The 26,972-nt window shown below is 40.9% G+C and overlaps 1 protein-coding gene across 2 annotated transcripts in view; it reads left to right on the top strand.

Annotated features, from left to right (window-relative positions):
- trappc9 (trafficking protein particle complex subunit 9) overlaps positions 1-26,972 on the top strand; it is a 270,852-nt gene that overhangs the window by 126,903 nt on the left and 116,977 nt on the right. For both annotated transcript variants that reach the window (XM_028597569.1, XM_028597568.1), the window contains 2 exons: positions 995-1,137; positions 15,153-15,263. In XM_028597569.1, coding sequence (XP_028453370.1) covers positions 995-1,137; positions 15,153-15,263 — 254 coding nt within the window. The remainder of the gene's footprint in view (positions 1-994; positions 1,138-15,152; positions 15,264-26,972) is intronic.

Genomic DNA, 26,972 nt, shown 5'->3' with positions numbered 1-26,972 from the left:
AGATTAAGAAAAAATAATAGTAGTATATGTACTGTATGACATAAAATATACCAAGGATGTGAAATAAAGCCCATGCAGTTTGGGTTAAGTGAAAATTTAGAATTAAGGTGCTTGGTCTGCAATGATGACAATCCTCTCTAATGTGCCCATCTCTCTTTGCTCAGTGTGCTGTGCTTCTATCATTAGGTTGTAATAGGCCAGACGTCTAGCCAGCAGGCTCCCAATCATTCCACTTGGCACTCCACCATAAGAGGAGATAAAGAGTGAAATTTTCTGGATAGGCACAGCCAGTACCTCCATCAGCAATATGTGGAGAGATGATATTGGCCGCATAGGAAGAATAGCGGGACCTTGGATGCTCCCTTTACCCCGCTTGATCCCATTGCCTGAGTCAGCGAGTGTTCCCTCACCATAAACTGCCACTTTTAATTTACCCATCCTTCCCCCACTTGGCTGCTTCTCCTGTGCCTTCCATCCCCCCACCCCCTCCGCAGAATACCTCTGAGTAATTCTGTGTCCACTTTTCCCCAGTGACTGTGGAACACCGCCAGCAAATCCCACCTCCTGTACCCAACCCACCGCCCTCTCCTCCCATACTGTTTTAGGACGAGACGTGTTTATTCCGAATCATCTGTTTGGAGCAACCAATCACACCCTCTCCACCCACTCAGGCTTTCTCTCCATTCTCCACTTCCATTTCATTAAAGAGCACAATGGATGTGCTGAGGTGCATTTATTATCTTGCCATAATGACTTTTGATGCATCGATCTCAAAAACACACCGGGTTTGCTAATGGAATGGCAGGACGCAACATGCTGTCTGTGACTTTTGACCCCAATCACACTTTTCAAACGCTGGTAGTGGATCACAGTTTCTTTTTTTTTTTTTTTCTTCTTTTTTTTTTTTTGGTGCTGAATCAGCCCTTTGTAGTAGTACACTGTCAAACCAGCTTAATCTACATTTATAACCTTTCCTTCCCTTGTCCTTTTGCAGACTTTGGAAGCAGTGCTGAACTTCAAGTATTCGGGGGGAGCAGGCAAAGTGGAGGGCTACTACAGGGAGCTGTCTTTGGGAGTCCATGTTGACGTGGAGCCGTCTGTATTCTTTACCAGAGTCAACACCCTACCTGCAACCAGGTAACATACGGAATGTAATGTTTTTGGTTTAGCTCACGTTTTATATGTTTGATGAAAGTGATTGTTCGCTGTAATTATTCCTGCTCTCCGTACTGGCCACCTTCACACAGTGTGACTGCCATGAAAGAAAATGGGGTACAAGATCCATGCTGCTTGTTCCATGCGGAATAGTTCATTCCAAAGGCTTCAGCATTCCAAAGGCTGTGTTGGCCAAATCAAGTGGGTATATTAACCCTGGCAGTCATGCTAGGTAGGTTTATATCCGGTGTTTTGTCCGGGCAACAACTAAATCTCTGGAAAACACCCACACAACTCCTTCCTTACAAAGGTATTGCTTCTCAGCCAGTATGGACAAGTGGATTGTTTACAGCAGCCAATAACTCTTTGAACATACAGGTGGTTGTATTACGTTAAAGTTGAACAACTTGAACCTTTTCTTTTATGTCCCATATCAAGGAAGGTGATCATTTATAAGATTTGATTAAAATATGATAAAGGGTATACATCACCCATGCATCACATGTACTCTGCAGCTACATTATGCAGCAAATGCTTTGCTTAGTATATCTACTGTTGCGGTTAGCTGTAGTAGGACTATTCCACCAAATATTTAAAGTAAATGTATGTAAAAAAATTTAAATAAATGTATAACCTTTCTTTACAGCTTTTTAGTTTTTCAAAACTTTTAGCAAAAAATGTGTACCACCTGTAGGCTTTCTCAGGTTTTTATTTTTGGCCACTTGGGGGCAATGCGACAATCTGTAAGCTAGCACCCTTTATATAGAGTGTGGCCAACTCAAATCATGGGTGCCATATTGGACACCAACGTCAAATGACTCTACAGTGTAACTCTATGGGGCGAATATGCTATCTTGAAATAAATCGCTTATTTTCGCCATAAATAGGCATTTACATGTTATTATCAATGTTTGTCAATATGTAAACGGCCCTTACAGAAATATTCCAGTGTATATTTACCTTCTATATCGTAAATGGGCCTCTAAAAAATGCCCATTGTAGTGAGTGACCATGTCGCCTAATAAGTCTCTGAGCAGTGTTTACCTTTCTAATGTACGCTAGCATATGTACAGGCTAACTATAGCTTGTTAGCTTTGTGTGTAACGTAACAAAAACCCACAAACTCATAGGAGCGAAGCTTAATATTTCATTCAATAAAATGATGGTACAAAAGGAGCAATAATGCCACAGGTCTTAATGTTGACAACGTGGACGCGGATATAGGAACCTCCGAAGGCAGTCGTAATATTTACCTAGCAGGCTAAGCTAACGCTGTTGCGCTAACGTTAGCAAATGTCGTCGTAGCATTAGCTATCTGTCGAAGCTTGTGAAAAGCTGAACAACATCCCTGCACAAGCTGTGTTTCACTTTCCCTCCAATATTGTTATGAATATAATAAAGACACCTGGACTCGGTTTAGAACAAAAGCCATAGCTATGACTATGGCAGGATCACAAACATTTAGGTACATGGAGTGCTAGCATAAAAGCTAACGCTAGCATAAGGCATGGCTAACTTCAAACTTCTTTCATTTCTAAAGCCGTGTTAGAACTTTTTTGAGCGCATGGTACACATTAACGATGGTATTACTATATTTGTCCTATGTATTTAGTTATCATATCGAAGAGAGAAATTGACATTTACCTCACAATGAACAGCTCCCATACTTTTCACCTTTTTGGTTCACGGGGGGACTTGTGAAATATGTTGCCGCTTCCCTGTCTTTCATTGCAGCCAAACATGCAACAGTTGGGCATTTTTTCAGTGATTTGTCATTTTTTAAAATAATTTATTACATTTTCCACTATTTCCTGCACTGTCAATGGGAATCAGATGGATGTTGGTATCCCACAGGTAGTCCACGAAACACGTGACCACCTCGGAACCAATCGCATAATGTGATAGCTCAGAACATTTGATTACGTAGTTGGCTTAACTCTCTCTAATATACAGCGCTGCTGTAAGCACAACACTATTATCAACTTATAACGTTGATATGGCAGACATGACTGTCAGTCAGTCATTGCATATTTGAAAAAATTTGCTCACCAGTGATTGGTGAACTATTTCAATTCAATTTTATTTATGGTGTCAAATCACAGCAGGAGTTATCCCAGGACACTTTAGAATCAGAATCAGAAAGGGTTTTATTGCCAAGTACGTTTTTTAACACATACAAGGAATTTGTTTTGGTGTTGTTGGTGCACATCACACTAAACGGAATATTAAACAATATAAGTATAGGTATAAACAATATAAGTATATGTACACAGTATGTATTAAATTAAAAATAAAGATAGAAATAAAAAATAAATAAATAAAGAGCAAAGAGCATTACAGCAGAGAGAGAATGGTGGCATGAAGAGCCAGGTGGAGAGTCAGGGTGGTTTCCGGGCCTTGTTAATAAGGCTAGCGGCGGAGGGGAAAAAGCTGTTCATGTGACGTGAGGTGTTGGTCATGATGAACCTCAGCCTCCTGCCAGAGGGGAGTGGCTCAAAGAGTTTGTGTCTGGTGTGGGAGGGATCGGCCACAATCTTTCCAGCACGCTTCAAAGTCCGGATAGAGCAGGTCTAGTCCACACTCTAGACCGCAATTATTGCTCTGTTTCAGTTTAGTTACTTCAGAATGGGTTGGTAAAGCGGTATTTGTTGAGCAATCACTTGCTATAGATCTATAATCTGAAAAAAACTTTGTGTATGTTGGCTTATTATTTGTAAATTGTCATTGGCAGATAAGATAGCAGTACTACTCAAACTTCATTGGGGTGCCAGAAAAGGCAAATCTACCTCACAGCCGCTCTTTCTCTCAATAATTTGTGATAAATATCGATTCCAAAGGCTCATTCTATCTGACATACGTTACAAATGCAGCTGTTTTTCTTTCTTTTGATTCAGTGAATAGATATCGACCTTCTCTTTAACCACTGCAGCAGCAACACTCACTATGACATTATTGCTACCAACACTAGAGGACTTAGAAATGGTATTTTTCACTGACAGGCCAGATAATGGCTGACGTGAATGGATATTTATTCTTTTTCTCATGCTCTCACATTACTGCATATGTTACTGTGGACACCATTACACAACCTTTCTCTTTCTCTCTCTCTCTCTCTCTCACACACACACACACACACACACACACACACACACACACACACACACACACACACTTTCCTCGTATCATTCCCCGTCTCCCTTAACTCCACTTTTCAGCTCCCCAACTCTGGTGAAAAAACTCCATGCCAGGGGAGACAGATCGTACTCGAGTAATGGCCACTTGAGGTGAATCATTAGCTGTAATAATATCTGCAGTTTAAGCCATCCATCTTGGCTCAGCGCGGATACGTATGCTCAAATAGAGATGCTGCACGGGCTGCTATACTGTACCATCACCCTGTCATTCATTGCAATCTTACCTTTACCGCACCCTTAGCATGTTCTGCCTCATCACACTGACTCCCAAGTAAACCTTATTTGAAATGTGTTGAAATTGAAGGCCTTGGAAAGGTTTAAAGAGGCTGACTGCAGGTCTTCTTAAATCAAATACAGTATATTTGTATAGCTCCATATCACATTTAGTGACTTTTTTTTTTATTACAGTGTGACTTTTAATTGCTTAAGAAAAATAGAAAAAATGTAGAAAAATGATATCAGTTGTTTTCTACTTTAAGCCTTTTATTAAAGGTGCTCTAAGCGATGTTGGGTGACGGCACTTCTTGTTGACGTTCGAAGTATTATCTCACAAAATGCAGGCTAGCTCGCCCCTTCCTCCTCCTCCTCCCGTCCCCTCCCCCTCCCTTCTGTGCTTCCGCGCACTAACCCCATATATATATATATATATATATATATATATATATATATATATATGTATGTATGTATGTATGTATGTATGTATGTATGTATGTATGTATGTATGTATATATGTATGTATGTATATATGTGAATATATATATATATATGTGTGTGTATATATATATATGTGTGTGTATATATATATGTGTGTGTATATATATATATGTGTGTATATATATATATGTGTGTGTATATATATATGTGTGTGTATATATATGTGTGTGTATATATATATGTGTGTATATATATATATGTGTGTATATATATATATGTGTGTATATATATATGTGTGTATATATATATATATATATATATATATATATATAGTATGTATGTATATGTATATATGTATGTATATATGTATGTATATGTATATATGTATGTATATATATATATGTGTGTTCAGAGGACAGGCAGCTCACAGATAGTGAGGAGATGTTTGCTGTGTGACAAAAAATGTTGTAGCATAAAAAAACGCGTGACATCGCTTAGAGCACCTTTAATAACACCAAGAAAATAGATCACATCACTCCAGTTCTGAAGTCCTTACACTGGCTTCCTGTGCACCAAAGAATAGATACTCATACCCATGTTAGTTTATAAGTCACTAAACGGTTTAGGACCAATTTACCTTTCGAATCTGCTACTACACTATGAGCTGCTGAGATCTTTGAGATCATCAGGGACGGGTCTGCTTGCCATCCCCAGAGTCGGAACAAAAAAGGGGGAATCTGTGTTCAGCTTCTATGGTCCGTTCATCTGGAACAAACTACCGCTAAACTGTAGGTCAGCACCTAATCTCAACTCTTTTAAATCAAGGCTGAAGACCTTTCTTTTTAACCTTTTTTTCTTTTCTTCGTATAAACTGTTTTATTTGTTACCAATTTGTATGAATTTTTAACTGTGTTATTATGTCTTGTGTCAAAAACTTTGAATTGCATTGCTGCTGAACTGTGCTATACAAATAAAATTGCCTTGACTTGCCTTAATATCATATATTATACGGTAGAGTTTTTGTACGGCTGCTTGTGTGTGTGTGTGGACATAATTTAACATTTAAGAGGTCTGGCTTCATTTCTTGAATAACTAAAGTTTCTTTTAGGAAGACATGTTCATTCTCCCAAGTAAAGTTCTCGAAATGTTTGCTTTTGTATTGAAACTCAGGTATTGTGTTAATACTATGGAATCATTTTTTCAAAATTAACAAAATGAATCCCTTAACTCTTGACCGTTCTGACATGATCTCTACAAGGCTTAAATATGAGAGGTCGGGATGACCTTAGTACTCAAACTGACATTAGGGAAACTTTTCAGAAATCAATCACGACCCTTCACAAATCCAGTTTTCATTATTTCATGCTTTTGTACACACAAATTCTCCTCTGGGGGGTATAGACATTAAAGCCCCGTCTAAACCTTTACTTGTTTCGATAAGTACTATTGAACTTCTTCTTGGCTGCAAGTTAAAAGAGAATTTGTAAGGGGTTGTATGAAATTGCTCAATAATACAGCAACTTATCCTTTCGATCTGTTTTTGTGTTTCTCGGTCTGTCGCTCCCTCCCTCTCTACCTATCTATCCACCCATTCCTCGGTCCCTCTCTCCTTTTTTCTTGTACTAGTTTGTGATTTAGCTGTGTCCTCACTTTCAGAAATGTGCTTTAGTACAGTATCTGCTAACAGTAACGGAGAGGAAGAATACATTCTCACTGTGATGCAAACATTTTCTCTCTCCCTCATTCTCTTCCTCCTCCATTCTTCTTTTCCTTGTCTCATTATCTTGCTCCGCACTGCATGCATTTTCTGTTTCCTCCTCTCCCTTTTACGTGCACTCTATCTCTTTTATCCTGACTCTCTTTCTCTACTTCTGCTGATCTTTTCATTTGGTCTTCACCTCTCCTTCTCTCTATCCACCATCATCCATTCTTTGCGTTTCTCCCATCTCTGCAGCACCCTTCTCCCAACCTCTCTTTAACTTTTCCTCCCTTAGACTTTTATTTTTCGTCCTTTTACCTTTGCAGTATTCTTATTTTAAATGTACGTAGACAGTACTCCATTAAGACAATGAGGCACTTTCCGGTTTCCATAACCCAAATATTTCTGGGTTGGAGGGGGAGGGGTTGTCACTGTACGGTGCACGCAGTCGCTCCCAGAATACACAGTATGTAGATCGATGCTTGTAACACAGAATTAAAGTTCACATGCAAGTCCCACACGGAAACGTTTAGCTGTACTCCGTTAGCAACATTTAGCACAACAAGCTGTTTGGAGGGCGAGTCAGTCACACTATGGCGAGCACAACTAAAACGCCGGAGCTGGAAGACCCCGGTCAGCTACGACAGCACTGGAGAGCGAGTTGTGTATAAGACGAGGATGGATTTTATCGGCGTATGTTAACTTAAGCACGTCCAACAGGTCAACGCACATTCAGCGGCATCACCCAGAGATTATTCATAGCTTATATGATGCTTACCATTTATAGCCCTTTGTGACCCTTTGCCTTTTGGAAAAAGCGTTTGTTCATTGTTCGCACGGTGTCCCATGTCTTCTAGGACACCACCGTCTCCAACACTCCCGATGATTTCTACCTGCATGCAACGCAAGACTGCAGGATATTAAAATATAAGCATCCAGTGTTATGTTCACAACAACACAGATGTGTGTGTGTGTAGGCATTTAACATCTCCCTGGTGCTTGGTTATGTAAAATATAATCAAAGTACCCGGTGGAATTGCTGTCTATGTCTAATCGGGCTTAGACAATGTGCATCACTCCAATTAGCAAATGTAGACTGAACACATACCTCACAAGGAAGACGAGGCCTTCATACTGTACGTGCCAGCTGTTGCGGAGGACAGATGCTGGTAGAATTCAATATTCATCTTTATTCTGCACCACCTGGCATCGCTGTCATAATCAGAATAAAACCGTGAAATTAGACGTATCTACTGGTGGAAATATGTATGGTAAAGTTGAAACGGTCGAGCAAAACATGAATAAAATGTTCTCTGGGTTTTTTTTTTGGGTAAGTTTGTGTGTTTTTGAATTCATTAATTAAAGTGACAGAAATAGCAGATCACTCATGTGTGCTGTTCTGTGTGCACTGTTGACCCGCTCTGAGCTGGCAGCTGGCATAAAATGTGGTTGATCTTTGTCCCAAAATTGCAGCGCACTCCTGGATTGCCAGTGACACCTCCCTGACTGTGCTTCTCCTTCCACTTATGGTGCATGACAAGTCACAAAAATATCCAAACATATGAAGGCAAAGAGGGAGAACTCACTGCAGCTTTCTGTCTCGGACCCTCCCTCCCTACTCGTTACTCTTTCCATCCGTCTGTCACTCTGCCATTAGTGTCCAATGACACCAGAAAATGCCGCAATGAAAGTCATTTGTGCATCCTCACAAATTAATTGGAGCTGGAAGCTTGGTTACATACAGTAGTGACTACTTGCCGCATTATTTGGCAAGCTTTTTCAACTGGCGAGCTAACCACAAACATGTTAGGTATTAGGGCTGCACGATATGAAGAAAATATGCAATAATATTGTTGAATTTTTTTTATTGAGTTGAATATGAAAGGCACTACTAAAATGAATGACTGACAGTACAATTTTAAAGTGCAGTTTCTATATTTTCTTCCGGTTAACACAAAACATCGTGTTTATTGTGCCAGTTGATGTCGCAATGACAATTTTAAAAAATGGACCTTGTTCACAGCAGACATTTTGACTTGTCGTAGTAGGAAAAGCACAGCTGAAATTGATAACCTTAACGATGGCTCAATTCCATCAAGTGTCCCAGTAAGCTATTTCAGTGAGTCAGCATGCACAATACCAGGACCTCTCCTAAGTGGAATGCAGCCATCAGTAATGGTTTAATACCAGAGCCTCTCCTAAGTGGAATGCAGTTGAATACACCTGTGTGACATGTCAACATGTCTGCTGTGAAATAAGTCTATTGTGACTTTTTTTTTTTTTATTCCGTAGGCTGCATGAATTCACTATATATTGGGGGCATTTAAGGCCTTTATTTTGATAGGACAGCTAAAGACATGAATGGGGAGAGAGGGCGAATGACATGCGCTGACAGAGCTGCGGCAGCCGCGTCAAGGAGTAAACCTCTATACGTATGGGCGCGCGCTCTACCAACTGAGCTACCCAGGCACCCCCCTTTTTTTGTACGTAAGAACATTCCTTACATAACATTCATGACTAATGACCCAAACATAAGTATTTTAACTCAAACCATGACCATGACGGCGGCCGTTACCATGTAAAGAGATGATAACGGCCTCCTGAGTCTAGCTGTAGCAGGCCTCCTCTAACCCATATCTTTGAGGCTGATAACCACTGATTTAACCCATTAAACGGAGTGATAACATTTCAAACGGGTGTAGCAGCAGTATAATCCACTACAGCACAAACCAAGGTCCTTTAAAAAAGAAACATTTAAAGTTCCAGGTAGGAAGTATTTCTTACAGGGCTACTGTGATTGCATTACATTGTAACTCCTGTATCTCCTTTACCTCTCTCTTTGTTGTGCTCTCTTTCTGACTCTCTTGACAGACTTCCTTTCTACTTTGTCTTCAAATGCTCTCTCCTTTTTCTGTCTCTCTGTTTCACAGTTCCTCTGTCCATTCTTTTTCATCTTAATCTCTTTCTTCCCTTTTTGCCTCCCTTTTTATTGTGTCTCTCTCTTGTACTGTTTATCATTTGCCTCTCCCCTACCATCCTCTGTTGGTCTCTTTGCCTCAGTATGCATTTTAATACCTCACCTTATGCCTATGGTGTCTCTTTCCTGCCATATTCAGCGCAGACCCTACCCTACTGCTTGCTTTCTCACATTGGGCCATATGTAAGGTGACAGATCTGTTAAAAGAAGTGACAGAGAGGCCGGATGTGTGAAATCCTCAGTGATCCATACTTTACAGGGACCTGTTAAAATCCTGTTCACTCAGCATGGTGTTGCCCTGGAGAAATGCATTGCTCTACTCGGGGCGGGGGGGGGGGGATGAACTGATCCTCTGATGTGTTTTTATGAAAGTGCATCCTGTGCATCATCTATAGCATCGTTAGTAATTGCAGCTCTCATATGAAGGAAACCCTGTGCTGTTTTGCTAGCATGACAAGCCAGACCCACATCAAGATGTTGGAGCTAGTTGATAGTGTCCTGACCAGAGTTCGGTTTTTCCAGCTCGCAAGCCAACGGAGAGTGCCTAGACACTTTATTGTTTCAGGGTGGAAGTAGAGATTATCTAAAGGAGAAAATAGGTTTTCTGTGAACTGGCCCTTTAATGAGTGACTATTTATGATTTGATTTGAATTGATTATTTGACGTGGTGCACATGCTGACAGCCATTACCCATTAAGCTACTTCTCACTTGTGATGACATCTTTAAACGTGAACATAAAGTTAGAGTCAACCGTGCTTTATTGGCTCCCATAGCTAAAAATAGCCCATTATTGGCAGTATTCTAAATTCAACCAGACTAATCAAGGCCATTTCATTCTGTGTGCAGGGAAAATGTCACGTTTGTGTGCCGGAGTAGGGCTGCAAAATCAGCACTTATTGATCCCAGATTTGCAGAATTGACTGGGGTGTGGGCCCAGCTCTATTGATTGTTGCATTTTTGCCTCCTCCCACGGTGCGTGGCTTTTCCTTGTGCCACCCACTACCTCACAATGACAATGTTCCCAGTCCCAACTAATGCCAGACCAGTGTCAGTGTTGATTTGCTCTGTATTGTTGATGTAGGAACAAAGATGATCAGACTGTGGCCCCCAGTGCTTGTAAGTTTTGTATTGATGAATCTGCTTGTCGTCTTGGCATAGAAATGTGTGGCACTACGAGTTACTCTACTGCAACAGGGTCCTTTTTTAAAGTCAATAATGGCAAAATGCTGACCTCATGGTTCTTTTGTTAGTGTGGCAGTGTTCTCCGAAATAGACCGTGGCATTCATTAACTTGTTTTTTTCTCCCCGTGTTACGCCACCAGCTGTACCTGAAATAATCTGTAGAAAAGGTCTTCTTCTGTGTTCGAGCACTGTCTCCTGCATTAATTTGCACTTTGTAATTTGCACTCAGGTGCACATGATGGTAAATAATCCCTTCAGTACTTCACGTGCATTCAAACACACAGCACGTGCAGCAAAAAGTTATTTCATGCTTCATTAAATGTGCATAAGGCACAAGTATTGGTATTTTAATTGATGGGTGATTTATGAGCAAGGGAGAAGGTTCGATATGTGTTTACTTTGGAACACCGGGGATAACTATGTTCTCTTGTCGTCTCACTCAGCTCTTAAAGAGGAATTTCAAAATTCACAGACTGAAATGAAGACAAGTAGTCTGAAACCCTATTGGCAGTTTTGAATTATTTAGTTGGCTTAGATCCTGCTGCCCTGCGTAGTAGCTCAGCAGAATACTTATCAAAATGACTCCGTGTTGTGACTCCGTTCCCTCTAGATCAAAAGCATGAGCTTCAGCTTTTTGTCTACAGACGTTCTGTAGCAGTCTCAGCAACAGTTCTTGACTGAAGGTGTTCAGCATCATTTCAGGCTCAAGCTGTGGACTTTAAACTTCCATCAAAAGGTTCAACTCCACATTGCCTGTGCCTGTATCCCTGGCTCCTTTCCTTCAGTTTATCCTGGGAACTTGAGCAATGAGCCCCGTGTTTGTTAACTGGGTGGTCGGATTGATCACCTCAGCTAAACGGCCTGGCCTATAAATCAGTACCTCGTCCCACTCAGCACGTTAATCATGTCTGCCAACAAAGACAAGGAGACAATTAAAGAAACATGGGTAGGCCTTAAAAAATATGCTCCTTTATATGCCAGCGCAGTTTATTAGGGACTTGGGCTCAAGATCAACTTAAGCTTCCATTAACCCTGAGATTTAAGAGACTAGGAGCTATTGGATGGGATATGGAATGTGCTTAGTGTGACCTGGAGGGAAGATGGAGTGATTTATATCCAAAAGATATAAATTATATTTACATTGGTTCTTTCCTTTTGCAGTTAGATTCCAATTCCACTTATTGTGGAAAATTGTTTTCTAAAAGTACCGTATTGCCTCGAATGTGAGACACAAGATATTTTTTTCTGGGGGTTGTGTTATACTTAAAGGAATAGACAACTGTCTGGTATCCACAATAGGGCTGGGTATCGGGTCTGAAAAAACAGCACCAGGTAGTATTGAAACTTCTCCAGTCAAACGATACCTGCATTCATTTCTTTTTGTACCCAGATCTAGAAAAAAAAAAAAAAAAGACTATTTGTCCGGTTTTGCACACAGCCAGTCACTGCAAGCGTTGTTCGATTCAATGCGACATGTGATTGGCCCACTACCGCAGCAGCTACAACCCATGCAGTCTGTGGTGTAGAAAAGAACAGCACATGTGAATGTATTTGTGTAAAAATCATGTGGATTCTGGTGGGTTTGGTGATGGTGATTTCGGGGCTCTTTAACAAAAAGTTTGAACTCTGTAGGGATCCTTTCCATAACGTTGTCAGACACTTAGAATAATAATCTGAGCCTGTCAGCGGCACAAACAGCACTTTGAGTGGACTCTAACGGACGCTGAACATTTGTCCTATAGGGTTACATTGCAGCCCGGTTCATGGCTGCTGGTTACAGCATTCTCGCTCACTCAATACTGGACCACATATTTCAAAAGATTTCAAAAATGTTGGTTCACATTAGTCACTTATACACCAATGCATGGGAAAATAGGGTCCAAGTTGAAAAATACTGTACCAGCACTATTTTTTCAAATTGGCACATATTTAATTAGACAATGCCTCATTTGCATAATTAAACACAAAAGTTCAGAAAACTTGTAATAGAAAAAAATTTCTTAATGTAAGTCACATGTGTCAAACTCGAGGCCCGCGGGCCAAATCCGTCCCGTTGCAGATTTAGAACCGGCCCGTATATCAATTTGGGTTCACAATAAATTTGGGCCCGCCTAGTTGTGCGCCAAACCAAAACCAGAAGAAAGTGATTTTTAAACTGCAATTACCTGACCTTCAAAGCAGACATATGGCAGATTTGCCGACTCTGAGACTCAGACATTCCCCCAGAAGCTGAGAGTTTTCATATTCAGGCTGTGAAACAGGTTGTTGTTGTTGTTGTTGTTGTTGTTGTTGTTGTTAAAAAAAAATGTATCATTGTTTTGTTTGATTTGCTAAAATCTATGATGGCTGAGGAATACTTTTGATGACTTTTGTAGGGCTTCATGTCAACAAAAAGCGTACAAAAATGTTGGAAAAAGGTGACAAATGTCTGAGAAAGCCAAAATAATTTGGAAAACCAAAATGTAAAAACAAAAAAAGTGACATGCAGTAACAAAAGCACGTCAATAAACTCTACATGTCTGGCCCTTGGTGTGATTCTCTTTTTCCAGTGTGGCCCTCAGTGAAAATGAGTTTGAAACCCCTGATGTAAGTAATCAACTGGGGAAGTTTCATGGAGATATCTGTTAGTTAAAATGTTTCCTCTATTCACCTGCAGTGTCTCCACTTAAAGGACAATTCCGGTGCAAAATGAACCTAGGGGTTAATAACACATGTGTACCGAGTCGACCGTTCTCTGGGATAGGTTTTCATGCTAGTCGATAGTGACCAGTTTTAGCCCAAACCGCTAATTAGCTTATAAAGCTAGTCGTCGGGGCAGAGGGTAAAGTAAAAAGAAATCGCTATTTCTATACCACTAACAAGTCTCAAAATAGCACCACGCTTCCACGGTAGCATAATGAGGGTCCCTACATGTAAACCGAAGCATTGAGAACTTTGTGAACAGACGGTTTATTAAAAAGATAGTTTAGTTTATAAAGACAGTACCGTTCACATATACAGGCGGGCGCCATCTCGGGGAAACAGTCATGGCTAGTCGAAACACGAAGGCCATGCTTGAGCTATGTTGCTGCTTACTGGTTGCACGGCGTTCGACTGGTCGTGGCATCACAGATTTCAGTATTTTTCAATACTTTCCACCACTTTGATTTCTTAGGATTTTTTAATTTTTAATATGTTATAGAGGAGACTTTTATGAGACTAGATCAGTTGAAAGAATTTCTGTTGCAATTTGTGTGGGGTCGCGTTGCATAATGCCTGTACTAAATGGCTACATTGGACAGTCTGTCCTCTGATTCTGTTTTGAGATATCTATTCCTTTCATCTATCATTATCTGTCTTGATCTAAATCACAAATTGGCACTCTTATGATCTGCATGAGAAAGGCAGACCCGGGATGATGTGGAGATGGCCTGCTTCAGCCAGGCCTGTGGGCCTGATGAAAGGCCTGCCACCTTTTGATGTTGTGACGAGGACTGATGAGTACTTCACTCCGTGTCTTCTCTTGATCTCATGCATTTGTTGCGTGCGTGCGTGGGTGTGTGTGGCCTTGTATTTTTAGAAAGTAATCATGACCTCATGCATGAAGTATGAACTCACATACACATAAACAAGTCGTTATGCATTCAGAGACACCCTACACCTTAGAGAAAGACATCTTTGTCTAAAATTGTGCACTGTAGGGGTGGGAATCACAGGGTACCTAAGGATACAATACACAATACATGGCTCACAATACTGATAATATCACGATACAGCAAGTTTGCGATAATCAATATATTGCTAGACAACCCTATAATGATACATGACGATATTGGACTATGAATACAAAATGCATGTGAAAAGGTTATATGCAGGTTTTCTCCCTTTTTTTTATTGCAAGTCCAAACTGTTAGAGCAACTATGGGTCCAAACTTTGGACTTAAACGTGGCTGGGGTATCTGTTATTTTCCTCAGTCTGCTGTCTGCCATCTCGTTGAAAACCTCTTCCTCTTTGGCTAGTTAACTTATGTTCCAGTTTCTCTCATTCATGTGTTGAGCACCACTTCTAAGAGCCATGAAGCATTAGTATGGGCCTGTGCAAACAGATACTATTTTATACTTAGCGATATATATATATATATATATATATATATATATATATATATATACACACACACACACACACACACACACACACACACACACACACACACACACACACACACACACACACACACACACACACACACACACACACACACACTAGATTTTGGTCCTCCACTCAGCTCTTGTGTCTGTGTCCGTCCACAGCACTCGCCAGTGTCATCTACTGCTCGACATCTTCAACCCAACGGAGCACGAGCTCACTGTCAGCGCCAAGAACAACCAGGAACTGGTTCTCCATGCCAGCGAGTGCCAGAGGTGAGTGGAAGGGTCCTTTTTCTAAATACAGATGGGTGTAGTCTTGGCATGTCCCATATATTGATGATCAAAGCAAAATGTCTCCCAGATATCAAGTTTGTGTACAGTACTTCATTTTCTCCCAGCATTCTTAACTTTGTGTTCTTTTAAACAAAAATATAAGTCTTTTGTCAGACATTAAAAGAGACCTATTGTGTTCTGAACGCACACTTCCACATTTTTTCTACTCTCCGATCGAGGTGACCTCAATCTGTGCTGTATTTCTTTATACGATCATCTTCCCCAGGCACATTACTGCATTTTACATTACATCCACCGCTACATGTAGCTACACGCTAATGCCAGGAAAACCTGTAATCTTACTTGCAGATGTTGTCGATCTCTCCCCAAATTTCAGATCACATTCCTGCTGGACCATGATCGATTGTGTAGTTCTTTGTTTAGTTTTCACTGGTGAATTTTCACGGTAGAAAGTGCTGTGGTACTCTGTTACAATCAGTCCACTGCCACATGTAACCGTAGCGTTGGCTACACAAACCACCAGAGATAGCTGTTGTCTTGCTGCAGATGTTGTTCATTCCCCCCCACAATTTTGGATCACATTCCTGCACGAACATGTTTGACTGTTCGACCTTCGTTTATGTTAACCCTTTGCAATCTGGGTACACAACAGCTGTCAAACATGTGCTATTGCGTGCCATGACAACACTGGAACCTAATCTAACGTAAGTCCAACCGACAAGTGAACCAAACGATTAACCGTCAGCAATTTCCGTTAATATTGTAAACACCAGCAGTGGTCATTGGCATAAACTATGTGAGCATGATTATGTTTTGTCAAAAAGTCACTTGACAGAAATCGCAGCGACTCAGATGGTTGAGTCGCCAGAGGCTGGTTTTAGAACGTAAGAGACGTCACTTGTTTCAACAGCCAATAGATAGTGAACTCAGCTGCTCATATCACCTACAAACTATCGAAATAAAAGGATCCATGATTCATGTTATTTCTGTTTTTTAGACGGCGGCTCAACAAGCGCCCGCAAGCATGGTAATGTGGTCGAGCGAGCTAGAGAGGGACTGAAGAGAGCGAGCGGTGATAGAACAAAGATAGAACGCCGTTGTTTTCGCCGACTCATCACTAGAAATGCAACTTGATTAGTTAGCATCACTAACGTTATCCACATTCATATCCGGACGCAACAAATTATATATCCAGCTGAAAAAATACTGAAAGTCAGATGTTAGAAGGGAAGGACAAAGAGTTGTTCCATTGGAGATGATACGTCTCGTCTCATTGGTGTGAACCGGAAGCTTTCAGAACGCTGCAGACCGGTGCGTTGCAAGTAGTTGCAAGTTTCAATTCGTCTTGTCGCCGATCTTTGGTCTGGGCTTAAAGTGCCCATATTATTAAAACTTTGAAAAAAAATCTGCATAGCTTTCTACGTCACTAGCCGAAACGAGCTGGCTAACCGCAACCGAACGCATGCTACCTCGTTCTCAATAGCAAAGCACTGCTACAACACACACAAATTCACCATAATCTACTAAAGAACATATACGTACATGTGGGCCTTCGTTTAGAAGAAGTCTCCCATATAAATCCTGCCTTGTAACTGACCGAAGTTGGAGAAACAGCCTTTCCTTTACTGTCTATGGAGCTAGCTGACATCTGATCTACATCTGAGTGCAATCAAAGATAGTACAGAAGAAAAGATATCTCACTCTGTAGCTAAAACAGAGACCTGAACACAGGGTGTAAAGAGGAGCTGCAGCAGTGAGAGAGAGCTGTGCAGTACAACAAAAATATGGTGTTTTTTTGAAAATTAAGCCATGTAAACCTATTCTGGTACAACCTTAAAATACAATTATGATCCTGAAAATGAGCATAATATGGGAGCTTTAAAACTGCATTTCAATTCTATATAAGGGAACGAAGGCAGGCGGTCATGCTGCCACAACATATCCACTGTAAGAGAAATCTCTCCACAGATATTAGACAAACACTAATGGACATTGTGCAAAATATTACAGTAAGCCATAAAACCAAAGATGTGGTTCTTGCAGATTTACAGCGAATCTAGATTTCTTTCATCTCTTAAGTTAGAGCTTATTTAGGCCAAGAATGCAATATGCACCTCTATCATGTATGATATGAAAATTGAGATATCACATTGGACTGGGTATCATCAAATACAGTATTGAATATTAAATGGCAAAAAAACATGATTATGAGATCTCTAGAGTTTAAGCCTTTCTAGTAATACTTCTTGCTAGTATAACATCCATCCCAACATTTAAATTGCAGCTTTATAAGCATTCTTTTCATTATAAATTGAAGGCAGACTTTGTTTACATGGACTGTGTACGTGCGACAGCATACATGCTCTAAAAGAGACTGATGTTGTGGATACTGTTGCTTTTGCTATTACTGGCAAGTTTTAGATTGGATAGTTATGTTTTCTACCCCTTTTAGCTTCAGGGGTTCCTCACTATTCCTCTAAGAGCTGCCAAATTCACCTCAAAGAATTGTCTTAGTCTGGGTTTCAGTTTTGGTGTCTCTTACAGTCTAAATGCTTTTTCACAGAGTTCTCTTCTTTGCCAGGAATAGAAAAATCTGGGCGAAATCCTAAATGTATGTAGGACAATGCAAGATCTGTTTATTTTTTAGTGCCAAATTAGTCATTCCACAATGTGTCTCTCCTGTTTTTCCACTTTCCCTTGACACGCAGATAAACTGTATCTGCACACACGTCCACAAAGTCTCGCCATTTCTTTAGATTGTGTGTCTCTCTCTCTCTCTCTCTCTCGTTTAGCTTGTCGTTTCACTGGAAAGTGGCAAATTATGATTCCTGTCAGCGCTGTCTCTCCAGTGCATCCTTCGCCACGAGTGAAGGTACACTGTGGGTGACTCATCGGCCTTTTTCCACAGGGGTGGACTGTTCTTATTTGAGGGGAATTATGTATGGGGTGGGAAGGCATCTTTTCAGACCGAGCCAAACACCTCATCACTCAGCTGCACTCCAAATAATCTTTCCTGTGCAGAAGTGGGCTGTTAAGATAAGCTTACCAGAATTTTGTAACCACAAAAAAAAGATCACTTCAGAACACAAAAGTTGCATTTGGAGATACTCTTTATTAACCACTATATGTTAATGGTAATGCTATGTCAAAGGATTAGCTGTTGAATTCATTAACAAAAAAACATTGAAAAACTTCAGGGAGGAATTTAGTGGAACCAACAGACATTTTCTCAGCAGGAAACCGATGGAATGCCTTCTCCAGGTAGGGAATGAGTCCTTACCCCAAGTGAAGGAGTTCAAGTACCTTGGGGTTGTGTTCGCGAGTGAGGGGACAATGGAGCGGGAGATTGGTCGGAGAATCGGCGCAGCGGGTGCGGTATTGCATTCAATCTATCGCACCGTTGTGACGAAAGAGAGCTTAGCCAGAAGGCAAAGCTCTCGATCTACCGGTCAGTTTTCGTTCCTACCCTCACCTATGGTCATGAAGGCTGGGTCATGACCGAAAGAACGAGATCCAGGGTACAAGCGGCTGAAATGGGTTTCCTCAGGAGGGTGGCTGGCGTCTCCCTTAGAGATAGGGTGAGAAGCTCAGTCATCCGTGAGGAGCTCGGAGTAGAGCCGCTGCTCCTTTGCGTCGAAAGGAGCCAGTTGAGGTGGTTCGGGCATCTGGTAAGGATGCCCCCTGGGCGCCTCCCTAGGGAGGTGTTCCAGGCACGTCCAGCTGGGAGGAGGCCTCGGGGAAGACCCAGGACTAGGTGGAGGGATTATATCTCCAACCTGGCCTGGGAACGCTCGATCCCCAGTCGGAGCTGGTTAATGTTGCTCGGGAAAGGGAAGTTTGGGGTCCCCTGCTGGAGCTGCTCCCCCCGCGACCCGACACCGGATAAGCGGACGAAGATGGATGGATGGATGGATGGACAACAGACATTTTCTCATTAACCTAATGTAAATATAGGTTTTGGTAATTTCACGTTAATTCAACGTGAAATGTCTAGTTTTTAATTTCAGACCACTTCAGAACTTATGAGTTCTTCTGACTTTAAGTGTTTTGACTTAAAAATGATGAGTCAAAATAGCTTGCGCAAAAACACTGCCTGTGTTAGAGAAAGAGATGGTATTGTTGTCCAGTGCTGCAATGTAACTAAGTACACTACTGGTCAAAAGTTTTAGAACACCCCAATTTTTTTGCAGGTTTTTGTTGAAATTCATGCAGTTCAATGTCTTATTGTACTCTGAAATGAAAGAATAGGACAAATGAACAATTTAGGTTAAAAAAGAAATCATGGAATCAATTTATAAACCAAAATGTATTATACATTTTTGACTCTTCAAAGTAGCCCCCTTTGGCAGATATAACAGCTGAACACACTCGTGGCATTCTTTCTACAATGGAAATCAAATCTTCTTCAGAAAGTTCTTCCCAACTCTGTTGCAGAAGTTCCCATAAATGTGTGGCACTTGTAGGTTGCTTTGCTTTCACTTTTCTGTCCAGTTCATCCCAAACCAGCTCAATGGGGTTTAAGTCTGGTGATTGTGCTGGCCACTCCATGTTTTTAAGCTTACCATCTTGTTCTTTTTTGCTAAGGTAGTTCTGGCATAGCTTGGACTTGTTTTGGGTCATTATCTTGCTGTAGGATGAACCCCTGACCAACTAGGCGCATACCAGAGGGTACTGCATGGCGCTGCAAAATGCTGTGGTAGCCGTTTTGGTTCAGGGTGCCTTTCACTCTGTACAAATCACCGACCGTGGATCCAGCAAAACAGCCCCAGACCATCACGCTTCCTCCTCCATGTTTGACAGTTGATGTCACACACTGAGGAACCATCCTTTCGCCTACTTGACGGCGTACAAAAATCCTGCGTGATGAACCGAAGATTTCAAATTTTTATTCATCAGTCCATAGCACCTTCTTCCAGTCTTCAGTAGTCCATTGACGATGTTTTTTGGCCCAGGCAAGCCTCTTTTTCTTATTCTGACGTCTTAGCAATGGCTTTCTTGCAGCTCAACCTACCAAACCTGCAGCTCGAAGTCTTCTCTTTACAGTTGAAACTGAGACTTGCTTATTACGACCACTATTAAGCTGTGCTTGAAGCTGTTGTCCTGTGAGCCGCCTATCACGCAAGCTGTTGACTCTCAGAAACTTGTCTTCTGATTCTGTTGTGGCTTTGGGTCTGCCAGACCTCTTTCTGTCAGAGTTTCTCCCCCTTTCTTCGCAATTTCTCTGTAGGAAAGACCAACATTCTTAAGTGTTATGATGGTCTGTCTCTCTTCCATTGTTAATTGTCTTTTTCCCGCCATTTTTATAGCAACACACTACTTTCTGCAGTACAATACTGTTCAAATAATGCTCACGAGGGTACGGTACCACAGTGTGTTCCAACAATACTTTTATACAAACAGAGGGGGTTGTCAGTAATCCAGAAAAGTTGGAACACCAGTGGGAATTGGTAGCACCAACTTTCAAAGCTTGATCAACCTCCATTGCTGCAGAACAGCTTGACATTGTTAACCCATTTCTTGTTCTCTGAAAAAGGCCTTTTTGTAAAATACTGAAATGTACATTATTTTTTAGTTTTGGGTAACCCTACTTTTTTTTTTTAACCCCAGGCAGTTCACCACTTACCTTTTGTACCATTTTAAGCTATTCATTGGAATTGAACTGCTAAACTTTCAATAAAAAACTAGAATAATTGGGGTGTTCTAAAACTTTTGACCGGTAGTGTACATTTACCCAAGTACTTAAGGACAAATGTTGAGGTACTTGACTTGAGTCTTTTCTTTTCATGCCACTTTCTACTTCTACTCAGCTACATTTCAGAGAGAAATATTGTCCTTTTTACTCCACTACATTCATCTGACAGCTTTAGTTAATGGTTACTTCACACACAACACGATTTTTGCACACAAAACACTTGTAAACAATACAATGTTTTATTATAAATTAACCACAATTAATTACTATTAGCCACTATCCTCGGGCGGGGCCGAATCATTACTTTATTAGCCTTATTAGCCACGTATTAAAAAATTGTCGGGCTCGGGCTCATAATTACAGTTAATGGGCCGGGCTCGGAGACAATGGGCTCGGGTAGGGTCGGGCTTGATTTTTTGGGCCCGATCTAAGCTTTAAAATGATTAGACCATTAAACACACAATCTGTTTGGATCATTTTGAGTTTCTAAAATGTGACGATTTTTATGCATTGAGTACTTTTACTTTAAGTACATTTTCCTGATGATGCTTACATACTTTTACTTAAAGCTTTAGTGCGTAACGTTTTGATATTAATAAACATCCGTTACATTTAAGCCATTGCCAAATGAGTTGCTACAAAGCTAAGTAAGACTATCAGCTCCGCAAAACTCTCTCTCTATTTCTCAGTATGACTATGTTCAGAAGATTGTAGCGTCCGGCGACTTTTGCGCACAGAAACTCGAGTGAAGATAATGACCTCTTCTGAAGAGTCTGTCATGTTTTTTTTTAATCCTCAGTGTCCTCCTTGGCTACTAGCAACTGCTTGGTGTAGGGGTTGGGGGTGAAGGGCGTTCACGGAAGGCTTCTATCATGTAGACGCGCCAACAGTTTTATTGTCATTACTTAGAATTCCTCATGGGGGAAACAGAAACTACGCACTATAGCTTTAAGTAACATTTTCAATGCACGACTTCTACTTGTAACAGAGTACTTTACAGTGTGATATTAGTACTTTTATACTTAAGTAAAGGATCTGAATACTTCGTCCACCACTGGTGTCATACCCACAGTGGAATTACAGCTTAATGATGCTGGTTAGGTGCACCACACTGTCTTCATTTTTTTTCCGCTCTGTTTTTTTTTTTTTTTTTTTTTTTTGTGCTGCTTCAATATATCAATGTGAAGGATTTGTTACAGCAGCTCAAATGCAACACAACAAATAAGAAAATACACATTAAATAGAAATAGAATAGCAAAATATATATATATATATATATATATATATATATATATATATATATATATATATATATATATATATATATAATGGAGGTAGAAAATAAGAACAAGATAAATAATAGTAATATGAACACTATTAACACGTCTTCTGATACAGATGAGTAAGAATATATACTGATGTACTGATGAGTAAGCTGCAGATGAATAAGAAATGGCATATTGTCATATTGCACAGGTCACAGTAGGAGGTAAAACAGTCATATTTTTTTTTTATAATATTTTGTTGTTTTTCTTTTCTACAAGTGTTAAAAAAAAAAGAGTGACACCAGAGAATAAATTAATGTCTGCAAAGAAAAGCACAATTGAGCTGGCATTTTACCATTTTCAGGAGTCTCTCATGCTGGTTATCCATTTACCACCCACTGCTCTGCCTGTGGAACACTTGCATTATGTCGAACTTTGCATGTACTGTAATATATGCAGGGCTCGACACTAGCACACGCCCACACGCCAAAAGTGGGTAGAATTCGGCAGTGGCGTGTAACACAGTCCCTTTTTACTAGCCGCTTTGGCGGGTGGCATGTAAACTCAGCAATAAAAAAAATAGAGTCCTCTCACCTTCAACTGCTTTGATATTTTAAGCAAATTTAACATCTGTAAATATTTGTATGAACATTAAAAGATTTAACAACTAAGACATAAACTGAACAAGTTTCACAGACGTGTGACTAACAGAAATGGAATAATGTGTCCCTTAACGCGGGGCGGGAGGGGGTCCAGTGCATCTTGTCCTCATGGACTGCACCCGATTGCCCAGTTGTTGGAGTTGCTGTTGCCATCCTGTACCTGTCCCGCAGGTGTGATATGCGGATGTAGCGATCCTATGCAGGTGTTGTTGCACATGGTCTGCCGCTGCAAGGACGATCAGCTGTGCTTCCTGTCTCCCTGTAGCGCTGTCTTTTCACACCTATAGTTCGTTTGCGTTGGTCCTAATCAGTTGATCAGTTTTTAAAGTTGGGGCGATTTCCCCTTGGTTTAGTTTGGTTTCACACCTGGAAAACGCACCAAAATGCGTCATTACAAATCACGCAAGAACGTTCATTCCTTTTATTGGTCAGATGTGTCTGGGGGCGGGAGCAAGAAAGTCAATACAGGAAGAAGGTCCTGTGCAGACTAGTGCATATTTCTTGCATCTCCGTGGTCAAACCAGCTCATTTTAAAACAAATAATCAGACATTGTTTCGGGAGCGATGTTACTACGTCTGCTCTGGTCACACACACACATATATTTTTTATTTTTTTATTTGAATTCTACATAGTTTGTCATGCATATGCATAGAGATTTAGCTATTTACTGATGTGGTGCTGGGTGACGTTTTTGGTTTCTAGCTTTCGTCATCAAACTATAAAGCAATCTAAAGGCCCGGACACACCGAGCCAATAATTGGCCGTCGGACAGTCTGGCGAGGTCAGTGACTCGAGTCTGTTCGGTGTGTTCCGTGCCGTTGTCCGTCCGAGGGGCCGTCATCCTTCATTTTGGCCGATTTGACATGTAGAATCGGCGGGGCGGGTGCTGCCGGCAGTCTGACTCAAACAACCCATCTGATTGCTAGAGTGCTAACCCGGAAACGGGGAGCGGAATGGGCGTGACTAGAGTCTCTCAAAATCTGACAAATCTTTCAAACTGACCTTTGTTGATGAAATGAAGACAGATTCAGCAACTGCACGGCCTATTTCTCGCTTAAAATGTTTTCAGAAACACGTTTCAGTGATCTATTTTAGTACAATATGAGATCTATACTGAACAAGCCGCCATGACAGTCTGTCTTCGAATTTCCAGAGAAAACAGACCCACGTGATGCGTTCGTCCAATCAGCTGCTGGTTTGAATTTTTTGGGCAACAATACAGAGTAGTGCCGCCTGCTGTTATGGAGACGTATTATGTCTTGCGCACGCGCAGAACGCACGCTCAAGTTGGAGTCGCTTCGATGTGTTCCGAGGCACTTTTTTGACCAAGTCGGGGAGGCTGGTCAGTCCGACTGGCTTTTCTGCCGACGGTTGGCCGTCTGGTTGGTGTGTAAGCAGCTTAACCCGACCCACAGATTTGGTTTATTTTGGGGTATTTTTTGCTTCTATTTGTGCTTCTACCAAAAACATAAGCAGTCTACGTAGTTAAATGGTTTCTTACATGTAGTCGCGGTGCCGCCGGAACGCAGCGCAGACGCCTGGTGGAATTTAGGGCTTACTCTCTAAATACATTTTACTGATGATACTTTTACTAAAGTAGGATTTTGATAGCAGAACTTTTATTCGTAATGGAGTGTTTTCACCGTGTTGTGCTGGTACTTTTCCTTAAGTAAAAGATCTGAGTACCTCTTCCACCACTGTCCAGGGACAATGCACAGCAGAGTGACTGTTACTGTAATATAATTCCCATAATTGCAGGAATTCACTTTACCCATCTCTCATTGATGTCAGCATAAAGTCACTGTTACACGTAAGGACTTAAGTAGAGGTCAGAATTCATAATGGACCAGTTGTATAATTGATTTGAAGAAAAAAAAAAACGACAAAAACTGCATGTCTAGAAACTGATACAATATGACACAATGTGCCTCTGAGGTAAAAAATGTCAAGTCTGGTAACAACTGCAGATGTATATATAGACGTACATGTCTTCCCCCTTTGACTGACATTCCCTGTAGACACAGCCGTTGGCGTTGACTCCACCAGTCGCAATTCCATCCCGTAGAGATTTTTCTTGAGGTATGGGCAGACATATACTACGCACATTCATTATGAGAACATTAGCTCAAATCCAGCATATTGAGTCCTTTCAAAGCAAACAGTATTTCTGAAAACACCACTACGAGGTTAGAAACTAGTGGATGCAGCCCCCCTCTTCTCTCCAGCTCAGTTCTGGCAACATGCTGATCATTTCCTTTGACACACACCCAGCGCACGCACAGATTATTCAGAGTGGGGTAGGACTTTGCATACAGAGAGAATCGGGACCACGGACTCGTAGATCTCCGTCTGCTGAACCATATTGCGCTTGTCTCTTCAACTCATCCTCTGTTGACATCATATGGCCCTGTCATTTCATATTTCTTTCCCGTTTCTTATGATGAATGAGGTGTCGGGCGCAAGATGTTTTCTGCTTTCTTCATCCAGGACTGGTGACGCTAAGGCTTTGATTCGACACTCGCAAAAAATGACCCTGTCAATCATTTGCACTTTCCTCACAACAACAAACGTTTTTTAATTGTTTCCGTCAAGCTTTTTTCATGCTTACATAAAATGAAATAGGAATAGAAAGGCCTTCATACACGGAGAGACATATATAGCAGTTGGAACAGTAGATGTAATAGTTTCTAGACTTGTGTCCATAGGATGGGAGCATGAGGACAGCAACAGGAAGCTGTTTCCGTCGTCAAGTCTCAATGGTTGTGTTTGAGCAGTAGCTTTAGTTTGTGGAGTGTGTATATTCTCTCGCTGTGAGGGCTACACGTGGAGAGGTGAACAGGGTGAGTGACAAAGTGCTGCTTTCATCTTCTCATATCATTCACAGACATGTCTTTTGCGAGGTCTTTATCCCCTTGATGGTGTTCTTTAATGGCGAGTGAAAAGAAAAGTGAAGCACCTCCAGACTGTGAGCGGTCACTTTGATGTTTGGTTTCCAAAGACAGGCGTGACACCACACAGTGATGCCCAAACTTTGTTTCTCCATTTTTGCTTTGAACAGAGCAGAACAGAGAGAAGAGGACAAGAGAGAGTAGAGGGATGTGTACCTTGTCTTTTCCTTTGTGGTTAGGTCTTCCAGATCTTACTGGAATAGCATTATCACAGTGTGGGATTTTACAGTCTCACATTAAGAGAGGTCTGCTTTTGTGAAATATACGGATGACAATTTTAAGCAGTTTCCTTAATCAATTATTGGATGTTTACAAGCAGTGTTTGGCTAACCATTAAATAAAAATGACGTTAGATAGATAGATAGATAGATAGATAGATAGATATTAGTGCTGTCAAACGATTAAAATATTTAATGGCATTAATCTCATAGTTAACTCGCAGTTAATCGCACATTTTTATCTATTTTAAATGTCCCTTGATTTCTTTTTGTCCCATTATTTTATTTCTCATTTTAATGCTCTTATCAACATGATACGATACTTTTAAAACGGTGTCTGAACCAAAAGATATATATATTTAAAAAAGGAGCACCTTGTTCAGTTGTATTTGTCTGTTCTGTATGTTCAAAAATATAAGACAATAAAAAGTTGATCTAAAAAACAAAAAGGAGCACAAAACAATGAAAACAACCACTGGATAGAAAAGGGTATTTTACAATTACAGTGAATGCACCACGAGGCTGGCGAGGCGAGCATCATGACATCATGACTGTGTTTTTCAGACAACGGCAGCTACAGTCCGGTGTTGGAATCATCTCCAGTGAAATACAGACACACTTTACAACGTTTAGCTGTAAACATTTTAACCGTGTTTTAATCCATAGACAGTATAGGTTTAATCCAGCTGCTAGCTAACGGTAGGCTAACGTTACCTGCTGCTAAGTGTAGTGTTGACTGGCCTCCTGTGCGGCGATGTTTCAGTTCCCTCTAACGTCCGTTTTCATCAGCATCAGCGAGTAGCGCAGGCATTTAAGTGGCACCTAGATAAAGAACCGAAATCCGTGTTGCTATTCAGTCCGGTAGATAACGGTTGTTAAGGCACCGGTGCCGTATTAGCACC

The sequence above is a fragment of the Perca flavescens genome, chromosome 14 (assembly GCF_004354835.1).
Source record: "Perca flavescens isolate YP-PL-M2 chromosome 14, PFLA_1.0, whole genome shotgun sequence".
In the NCBI taxonomy this organism is placed as follows: domain Eukaryota; kingdom Metazoa; phylum Chordata; class Actinopteri; order Perciformes; family Percidae; genus Perca; species Perca flavescens.
The sequence above is the reverse complement of the archived record's forward strand: the minus strand, read 5'-3'. Positions and strand labels throughout refer to the sequence as shown.